Below are 10,795 nucleotides of genomic sequence, written 5' to 3' on the forward strand. Positions count from 1 at the left end.
TCAAACTGGTTAAATGGGTCTAGTCACTAGTGTAATTACTTGTGAGTACGGGCAAGGATGAGGTGGATGATTATTCTAATGGAGTGGGCTTTCTCCTTTTGGGCTCACCATGGCAAAATTATAGAGCCAGGTATCTGGGTCAAGTCCTTTTATAGGGATCGCATGCAGCCCCAAGTTCAATAAAGTGGACCTGGATTAGAGTGTGCACTTTGTGTGAGGAGCTTGATAAATGTTTCACTAAAATGAAAATTACATCATTTAAGTTGGGATAATTTTGATTTTGATCGTTACCGTTTCAAATTTTGGATTTAGTGTCGAGCATTTGATAGAGTTTTGAATTATTTCCTTCTGGCCATGCTTATTAATGACGTGTTTATTAAATGATAATTAAACTCAAAACTTCGTAGTATTAAGATGCAAAACTATGTACTTCTAAACATGGTAGAAAAAAAAAATTCCTATTTTTTATTCACATTATATATAAAAATGTATTTCTTTCACGTGTTTTATCCTCTTAAAGCAAACCTCTCCTGCTTCGATTAAGGATCCTCCATTTCAATTAAAAAATACTCCCTCCATTTTAAGTGACATGGAGTGGATCATTTTTTTTGCAAAAATAACACTCCACATGGCAAAGAATTGAGAAAGCATGATAATGATATTATATTGATGGTGAAACACCCAAAAATGACAAAATACATTAATTTTAGACTTTCATGATAGGTGAAACTAAATCCAATGTCATGTCCTTTAAAAATTTAAATGACATAACACTTTGTACTCTATTAGATTCAAGAAATAAAATCTCAATTGTAAATAGACTCTCCATTTTGAGTTAATTGAAGAGGATCATGTTCTTATTTCCGCACTAGTTTATCAAATCCACTCAATGAGAAAGTCGCCATGAATGAGGCTTAAGCTAGTTGAAGCTCAAAGCTAAACATTGCCATCTTTGATTTTTCTCAGGACCAAGACAAAAGGACAAGCATGGTACCTCGACTATGAGCATAGCCACTAAGTGCAAACCAAGTCATAAATGATGGTCAGCCTCGTATTACAACACTTTAAATCTCTCAAGGTTTTATCCTCTCTTTCTCTCTCCTTCATATTTTTCTTTTTCTAGATAGTAACATTTTATAGCCTTTTTTTGGTTGCTCATAAAATGAGGCAAGGGATATGAAATTTTGGGGTTGTTTGGTTTCAAAAAGTGGTGTATCTACTTTTTGTTTTCTTTATTCTATATTTAAATCCTGAATTTGAATAAATAAATAAAAAAAAACACTTATTTTTACATTTAGGAATGTTTGGTAAGTTGTTTTGAATACATAATTTAGGTGTAGAATACATCATATCTAGGTTTGGTCATTATTTTCTATTAAATAAAAAAAGTAACTTTTCTCACTCACACATATCACATCACTAAAAAAAAAAAAAGGGTAACTTTGTATTTTCACAATATTTACGAATATGCCATTGTATTCGTATACATGAAAATCGTTGAAAAGTTGTATTCAAATCTAACTTTTAGGATACTAAAAATGAAAGCTGAATAAAAATACTAAAATGAAACCAATTTTTTTAATGATGGGACCTACTAAAAATTGAAAATAAAAATAAAAAACAGTGCTTTTTTCAACTAACCAAATAGGCGCTATGCGTATTTAGAAATTTGGAATTGAATTTGGAGAATTATTTTTTATATGACATTTGCTTTTCTATCTTTTCATATAGATCAATAATTTTTATATTTGCTTACATGTTCTTTTTAAATAATATTAGCTTGTAGCTTTATGTATATACACGTGATATATCTACAAATAAGCACAACTAGATAATAGATATAATGTTTGTATATATGAAAATACAAAATAGATATAAAAAAAAAAAAAAGGGAGGGGGGGTTGGGTTGAGGAACCGTGCTTTGTTTGCCATAAATAAACTTGCCTAAAAAAGGTTTGTTAGCTGCTTCAGGAGACTAGAATGTATACAAGGAATTCTATATATAGTAGACTAGAAACCTCTTGATCTGATCCTTTCTCCAGGTAATACGATCTTTAAATATGCAACCATTCTCATGTGATTTAAACCAGGAAAGTTTAAACTAGATTAAATACATATATAAAATTATAAACAACATTTTTTTTTTTTTTTGGGTAGAACGAACTTCAGAGCTGTTAACCGAGATCACTCAGTTCAAAAACTAAGCAATGGCATCTAATTAAGATACAAAACGATTTCACAAGGTACAACAGAATAAACTAAAAAGCCTATGTCCTCTTCTTGGTTACTTCCAAAATTAGCTAACACATCGACACAATGTTTGACTTCATGTAAGACATGCTTCAGACTGTATTGCTCAAGCTTGTTCAGCAACCACCTACAATCAAATTAAAGAGGAGAGAGATCTATTAGAAGAAGAGTTGGAGTTGACTATGTCCACAACAGATTTAGGATACAACTCTATTAGAAGAAGACTGGGAGTTGACTAAAGTCCACAACAGATTTAGCCTACGAGTCTATTTCAAGACTCTTGAACCCCAACTTAGAAGCCAAGATTAGCATAGAACTCAGCAACCACGTAGGAAGAAGCCCCTATAAATCTAGAGAATCCACAAATCTTCATAGTACTTATTAATCTAACCTTCATGCTATGTTTGGAAGTTTGGAGGGAGAGGAGAGTAGTTGGGAGGAGAGTAGAGGAGAATGGTTATCCTCTACCTTATTTGAATGTTTTTAAAATTAAGTAAGGGGAGGGGAATAATTAACCCTTTCATAGTTTGTAATTTTGTTAATATGGTAAGGATAAATTTGGTAATTCATTTGGTTAAAAATTTCTATGTTCTACTTTTCCTCCAAATCTCTCAAATTTAGGGGAATTAAAAATGAGGGGTTAGAAGTAGTAAAAACCCCTCCTCTCTTAAAAAACTTCCAAATAAGGTAATTTAACTTACTCTCCCTCCCTCTACTCTACTCCCCTCTACTCTCCCTCCATCCAAACAAGTTATCAAGGTTTGTTTAATTTTGAGCACAAATTCCGGAAATACCATCCTATTACAAAAGGATTTAGCAAATCTATAGTCTTTGAGATTGTGAATAATGGGTTCATTACCTGAGTTGCAAACAGAACAAGTAGTGGTGCAATTAATGCCTCTCTTGGAAAGGACCTCTCTGACTGGTACTCTATCCAGCACACAGCCACAGCAAAATCTCAGTTCTGCTACTTCGGTTCAAACTTACATAAACAATACTACTATATTATGCATGCGTTGAAACACAACATTACGACAAAGTCTACAACTCAAACTTAAATAGTGTCAATGATGGAATAAACACTTCACATCACTGCAACAATGTCTAATAATTGTTACCAGAGAGGCCATTCTAGTGTCAATAAATGACCACATGAAATAACATGTTGAAACCTTCCATCGAAATTTAAACTAATAACATTAGTTATTGGATGTGAGACTTTATTAGAAGTATGGAATTACCTCGTTTGTCAAGCAACAAAAGATTGTATAGTGAGCAACAAAAGATTGTATAGTGAACAATCATCGTGGTCCTGATAGAATTGAAGGCAATAATGGAGTAGCTGCAACAATATGCACTTCCTGGTTATCAACTCCAGCTCTTGCGTTTAGTAAAGGTGCATTTGAGAAGAAATAATCTAGGTCTAATTCAACATTCATAACACCTTCAAAGACCTTAACCACCATGGACATAGAAGGCCTCTTTGTGAAATCATTTTGCAAACACCATGCTGCAACCCGCATCATATTCACAACTTCTTCTCCATGCAAGTGCATATCTTCACTATACTTATCAACCAAATCCAACAATCTGTCCTCCTTAAACTTTTTCTTAAATAAATCAATTAGATGCATTGCTTCCTCTGGTTGAGAGCGATCAAAGTTTCTCCTTCCACACAATATCTCCAATAGCACTATTCCAAAGCTATAAACATCTACTTTTTCTGTAATTACTAAACTCAACCATTCTGGAGCCATATAACCAGGAGTCCCTCTCATAGTTGTCACAACTTGGCTCTGGTCATGATCAACTAGTTTAGACAATCCAAAATCAGAGACTTTTGCATTAAAGTTCTCATCCAAGAGGATGTTATGGGGTTTTATATCCATGCGAACAATCTTCTGCCTACATTCCTCATGCAAATAAGTTATTCCCCTTGCTATGTCAAGAGTGATCTTCTTTTTATGTTGCCAATCAAGTGACATCTCAATATTTTTGTGAAATATCCATTTATCTAAAGACCCATTAGACATGTATTCATAAACAAGAAGCTTATGAAATTTTTCAGCACAAAATCCAATCAGTCTTACCAAGTTGAGATGGTGAGTGCGGCCAATTGTCTCAACCTCAGCTAAAAATGATTTTTCGATTTGACTCAAACCATCAAGACGCTTCACTGCAACCTTAGTGCCGTCAATTAGAGTCCCTTCAAAAACTGTGCCAAATCCTCCCCCACCAAGCTCCTTAATGAAATTTCCTGTCATGGCCTGCACATCATGATAAGAATATCTTGTAGGCATTTCTAATACATGATCCAAACAGTACTCCTCAACTTCATCAGCATTCGTCTTCTTCCAAAAAAGAAAAGCAAAGATGCCAATTAAAAGAAACAGAACAAGCAAAGATCCGAGGCTAGATCCCAATATAATTTCAAGCTGGAGTTGTCGTGGAGGAATATTCTGCACCTTGATGTATACTTTGACATTAAAGTAAGTCTTTGTTTCTTCATCCTTGGACTTCAATGAAAAAATTTGGGATAGTAAATAGCAATTCCTAACATTGAAGCTCGAATCATAAATAGCAGCTTTGCACAAACAATTTTTTAAGCATGCCTGTGTACAAGTCTTTAAAGTTATATCTTGGTAGTCTGGCTTTATATATGGGGGGTATTTTGAAAAGGGAAAGTATGTGGTGTTCTGGAGCTCTAAAAGAATGTGATTTTTGGAAGCTTCACAAGACAAGGGAGTAACCAGGGAGCATCCAAGATTAGGCAGCATTTCATTAATTTGCCGAAAATAGTTTGTTCCATTAATGGGTGAAGGACAAATACATTGGCTGTTTGAACAAATACTATAATTGCCACAAAACGTAGGGTAACCACAATCACCATCATTAATATAATGTGTAAGGACATCATACCATTGTGTCCAATCCTCATAATACACTCTCAAGTGTCCGTCAGGCTCAAATCTCATGTATTGCAATGCTGATGATGTTGAAACCATTTCTAATTCGCTAAATAGCTTAAATGATTGATTGAAGAAAGCTAAGCTTCGATTAAGAAATTGAACATAACTGATGTTGTCAATACCTGGATTATAAAAAAAGTAGCCTTGTGGAGGATTAGAATTGATATAAGAAAACAACCCTTGACTAGTGAGGGAGAGTGAAAACACTCCTCCTTTACTAGTGAGTTGCTGCCCTGCCACCCACTTTTGCCCAAGAACCAGTGTGTCAGTTGGGTGATCAAGAGACTGCCAAATTGTTGCATTTTTTTCATCCAATAGCATGAGGTTGCATGTGTTAGTTAAGAGTAGGCCAGCCACAGATTTGTTGCCGATGTTTGTGGACCAAGCTATAGTTCCATCAGCATCTTGTAATACTAAACCTCTTTTTGAAGTGAGCTTCAAAGTTGCATTATTTCTGACCGGATTGTTTGGGTTGGCAGACCATGGTACTTCTGCACCATCTAATGCCACAGAGGTGCTGTCATAATAAGAATGAAAAGTGAAAATGGCAAAGAGAGAGCTGTTGCACGTTTGATTACAGAAGAAGCCACAACCACAAGCAGATCCATAGCCTGGATAGGAGAAGGATCTACTGGCAAGTATGATTCCAGCATTGGGTTTGTAAAAATTGGCAGTAGGCTCTCTGTCGGTCCATAAAGTAGGAGAGTTTTCAAAATCGCCAGTAGGCTCTCTGTTGGTCCATGAAATAGGAGAGTTTACAGGCAGATAACCATAAGCTGGCAGGGCAGTCACTAAGATGGGAAAAGGAGTTAGAAAAAAAGCAATGTAAAAAAAAAGACCATAGCAAGCCCAGCTTACACCCATTATCTGTAACTTGTATATGGTGGTAGAAGAAAGAAAGGCAAAATGGACATTGGACAAGGAAAGAGTGATGGAATGACTAGCATATATAGGCTATAGCTAAACAATTCTTTTGGGCATAAAAATAAAAATGTTAATGATCCTGTTTGACTGCTAAACTTGACTGCAACTACTGCAACGACAATTAATATCATTTTTCCCCCGTTATCTGTTCATCCCATGTTCCAGCAATCAAAATATGCTATGTGTCTACTAATTCCTAATTTTATGCTATTTATTTGACTTAACTAAAATAAATAAAAAGGAAAAAACCTCAGGGCACATGAGGGACTAAGGCAAAGTCAACAGTGATGGTGGCGGACTTGGTGGTGGGCGAGGTATTTGACTTAGACCAAATTATTTTATTTAATGAAAAATGCAAGCATTTTTTTTTTTTTTTTTTTTTATGAACAAAACCCAGCCCACTTGAACCCATAGTACTCATGGTGTGGGGCACCCTTGGGTGCGTTAGAGCTATCAACGTCGTGGCATAGCATTTTTGCGAAGAGAATGACTCGAACCAGACAACGCAGGTGTGATCCAGTCCAAAACTCCTACCAACGGACCATGTGCGCAGGGGGCATGAAATTGTACCCATGGCAAAGAGTTTTTGGCACACCATGAATTAAAATTAAGTAATAATAATAGGTCAGTTTTTGATCAACAAGGTCTAACCTCTAATTTCTTACTAAAAAGTACCTGCACAACTCTATCCTACTTTCATTTCCTTTCCACTTAGGCACTTACAATCTCCAATTTCCACTAACACACTACTTCAAGAATTCGATTGTAATTCTAGCATTATAACAAACACAAACTTTAATAACTACACATAAACTATCCAATACAGCACATTGCTCAATTTACAATTGAAAAGCAAAAGAATTGGGAAAGCTTTAACCTAACCTCCAATAATTCATGAGTCCTCTTCATGTTCATCCGACACAAATCCTCACACACGATCTTCACGACCTCATAGTGCCTCCACCGCTCGTGAATTCCGTTAACAATCCCTGCCTTCTTTACCTTCAGCTTCTTCCTCGTTCAAGCTCTGCTCCGCCAATGTCGGCGCTTTCTTCTCCTTCTTCTGCATAATTACCTCGCGCCTCAGTTGGTGGTATTTGGTTATGGCGGAACCGGGTTCTCGGGAGTGGACCAGCTCGTACCGAGAGTGTGTCCGACCCGGAGTTTGGTAATTGTTGGGACAGAGGGATGAATATTTCTCCGGCATTTGGGCTCAGGTTTGGGTTTGGGGAATCTTCAATCTTCGGTGAAGCCTAAGGAGCAGAGATTGTGGGCAATGCGTTGGTTAGCGGATTTTGGGAGGGTTTGGGTGTCGGAGGCGGAGCTCCGAATGTGGAAACGGGTTTTGGGGAAGGGTGTTTGGTCTGTGAGGGGGTCGTGCAAGGGTAATTGCGCGTGAAATGAAGTTTCGTTTGCAATAAAATTTTTATGTCAAAATCTAAATTTCATAAAATCCTGCTTAATATATTAAAGCTAAACTATATTTGCAACCTTTTGCAACCAAAAAGTTTTTTTTTTTTTTTTGGGAGAAACATTTTTGTTGCAAAAAGTTACCTTCTCCATTCCACTTTTTTTGTTATCTATTCCATTTTGAGATATTCTAAAATATTATCCTGTTTTTAAAAATAAAAATCATTAATTTATTAATGTTCTTATTATACTCCTTTTAATTTACTAATTTAATTTTTTGATAAATTTTTTTAATGGTAGTTTTAGAAACTCATACATTTTTAAAAGGTAAACAAGACAATAAATGATATTCCCTTAAAGAGCAGAACAAAAAAAGTGGGACGGAGGGAGTAGTTAGTAATTTTGTATATAAAAAATGAGAAAACTAAATTCTAAATATAAAATATAAAATCTACTATAAAATTAAATAGAAATAATGTTGTAGGGCCAGGGAACTTTTGATCCGGCCCACGCTCTACTAGGGCCCAGGACCCGTGCTGAGGAGGGTATTTGCCGAGGACGAATAGGGAAAGGCCGAAATGCCGGGGGCACAGCCGAGGATGACCCTGTCCTCGGCACTCCAAGACTTCGAAAGGAAGAGCAACGTTTCGTTGAGGGCTGTCCCCAAAAAGCCCCCTGAAGGAGATGCGAGTAGAATGGGACCGACGTGAGGGTACGCTGTGAAACTGGTTCAGGGTAAATACGTCCCCTCCGCATTAAATGCACCCGCCAACGTCCTAACCATGTTAATGAGAAAAGACGCCTGAACAGGGTGACTTCGATCATCGCAACTAACAAAAAGTAAGGAGGGACAGCTGATGGGACGGGTACTGAAGTAGGCACCTGCCTGATCAACAAGTGGAAGGTTAAGATCAACCAAGAAGGGCTATATAATGCGAAGGTTGACGTGCCAAATAAGGGGCTGGGGGGGGGGGGGGGAAAGGCCAAGAATCAGAGCCTCCCAGACCGCCTCAAGAAGAGAGACTCCTTGAGCGAACACGTCCTAGTTCTGTACGAACAAGACGACTAACCCTCGTCTGGTGACCAAGGCTTAGCCTTTTAAACCCACGCTCTACAAATGATATTGTTTGGGCCTTTTTACGTGCGAACCCAGTATCGTTTTGGGTCGTTACAAATCGCGCCCTTACAATTGGCGCCGTCTGTGGGGAGGGCTTGCGTGTTGGCACAGGCGGTGGGTTGGGACAGTTCTCCTGTCATTTCCAACAGCAGGTTGTAGTGTTCTAGCGTAAAGTTCCACTAGGGACTTCATTTCTTCACTAGGGGCTACGCTTCAAAGCGTTAGTGGCGCGAATGGTTCTAGGGGCTCGACTGAGGAGCTAACCCCCCTAAACCACGGCCCTACGCCATAGCCGAGGGGTTAATTCCCCCAACTACTTAAAAATCAAGTTTTGGACAGAACCAAGGTATTGCATGGTCCTCGGACTCAAACCTATAGGGAAACCAACTACTTAAAAATCAAGTTTTTGATAGAACCAAGGTATTGCATGGTCCTCGGACTCAATCCTATGGGAAAATCAACAACTTAAAAATCAAGTTTTGGACAGAATCAAGGTATTGCATCGTCCTCGGACTCAAACCTATGAGAAAACCAACTACTTACAAATCAAGTTTTGGACAGAATCAAGGTATTGCATGGTCCTCGGACTCAAACCTATGGGAAAACCAACTACTTACGAATCAAGTTTTGGACAGAACCAAGGTATTGCATGGTCCTCGGACTCAAACCTATGGGGAAACCAACTACTTAAAAATCAAGTTTTGGACACAACCAAGGTATTGCATGGTCCTCAGACTCAAACTTATCGGGAAACCAACTACTTACAAATCAAGTTTTGGACAGAACCAAGGTATTGCATGGTCCTCAGACTCAAACCTATGGGGAAACCAACTACTTAAAAATCAAGTTTTGGACAGAACCAAGGTATTGCATGGTCCTCGGACTCAAACCTATGGGGAAACCAACTACTTACAAATCAAGTTTTGGACAGAACCAATGTATTGCATGGTCCTCGGACTCAAACCTATGGGGAAACCAACTACTTACAAATCAAGTTTTGGACAGAACCAAGGTATTGCATGGTCCTCGGACTCAAACCTATGGGGAAACCAACTACTTACAAATCAAGTTTTGGACAGAATCAAGGTATTGCATGGTCCTCGGATTCAAACCTATGGGGAAACCAAGGACTCGAACCTATGGGGAAACCAACTGCTTAAGGGAAATTTGGACACCAAGTTGGTCCAAATGGCACATATGATATTTCAGGTGATGCCTATGTACCCGTTAAAATAGGCCCAGACACGAGTTCAATACCCTATGGGGGCGGGCGTGCTAGTATTCTAAAACAGGATCCTAAACATGTCATATGTGCAATCATGCATACATGTTATGATAATTAGTTCAGAAATCATAAACAGTAATAAGTATCGACAAGGGCAACTAACAAGAAACCAAAAGGAAAAAGGAAGAAAAGAATTTCATATATGTGGTCAATAGGTTTAAACTACCAGCAGACTACAAAGTTTTTTCAATAAAAAAAAAAAGGAAACTAGTTAATCATTAAACTAAAAACAAATACGGAGCCTGGCCGGGGTTTCTACTTCTTCAATTCTGCTTCGGCCACACCCTGGGAAGGCAGAACGGGACTAGCTTCGACGCCCTGGAGGACAGTTCCTTTTGGGGAAGACTGAGCAGGATCAGTAGTGGTGCTCTTGGGGACCACAACGAGGGGAATTGCCTGTAGGGGCTGGGCAGGTATGGCTGGCTCTTCGGCATTAGGCATCTGAGCGCCGACCACAGGCTCAGCAACCTCTTTGGGTACCTCGGGATCCATACGCTCAGATGCTTCTATCACATCCTGAAGCTTTCCCCCTTTAAACGGCTCGCCAGAAGAGGCGCCAACCTGTATAGCTTCCGACTGAGTGACCCCTCCCTCATGTTGGTCGCTCACCGCCTCGGAGCTGGTGGAGGTGGTCTTACGGATGGCTGTAGGGTAGAATATGTTCTCTACTTTCCACAAATCAGACGAAGCATCCACCCCAGCCCGCTTTAAGGTCTCTTCCCAAACCTGGGAGCAATAAAGCCTGCATACTCCGGGAATTTGGGCTTTAAGGGAGGCTTGAGTGTCAGCTACCCCCGCGTTGTAACCCTCATCCTCGGCCGTTTCCTTGGCAGCCTCAGC

At 38.6% G+C, this 10,795-nt stretch overlaps 1 protein-coding gene across 4 annotated transcripts; it reads right to left on the reverse strand.

The window, feature by feature from the left end:
- Window positions 1-2,115: 2,115 nt before the first annotated feature.
- On the reverse strand, window positions 2,116-7,551 carry LOC115976729 (G-type lectin S-receptor-like serine/threonine-protein kinase SD2-5). Of its 4 annotated transcripts, none has more exons than XM_031098191.1 (3): window positions 5,342-5,522; window positions 3,492-4,766; window positions 2,127-2,377 (listed from the first exon to the last, which is right to left on the reverse strand). In XM_031098191.1, exons 1-2 carry the CDS (start codon window positions 5,519-5,521, stop codon window positions 3,552-3,554), a joined length of 1,395 nt encoding a protein of 464 aa, XP_030954051.1. In that variant the 5' UTR covers window position 5,522; the 3' UTR covers window positions 2,127-2,377; window positions 3,492-3,551. The 4 variants fall into 4 exon arrangements, 2 of the variants coding, with proteins under 2 accessions (XP_030954051.1, XP_030954050.1); XM_031098190.1 differs by lacking the exon at window positions 5,342-5,522 and adding an exon at window positions 7,026-7,551 and having other exon boundaries at window positions 2,131-2,377; window positions 3,492-4,517; XR_004088358.1 differs by lacking the exons at window positions 3,492-4,766; window positions 5,342-5,522 and adding an exon at window positions 7,026-7,551 and having other exon boundaries at window positions 2,116-2,377.
- Between the last annotated feature and the right edge of the window lie 3,244 nt (window positions 7,552-10,795).

The sequence above is a fragment of the Quercus lobata genome, chromosome 2, assembly GCF_001633185.2.
Source record: "Quercus lobata isolate SW786 chromosome 2, ValleyOak3.0 Primary Assembly, whole genome shotgun sequence".
Taxonomy (NCBI): domain Eukaryota; kingdom Viridiplantae; phylum Streptophyta; class Magnoliopsida; order Fagales; family Fagaceae; genus Quercus; species Quercus lobata.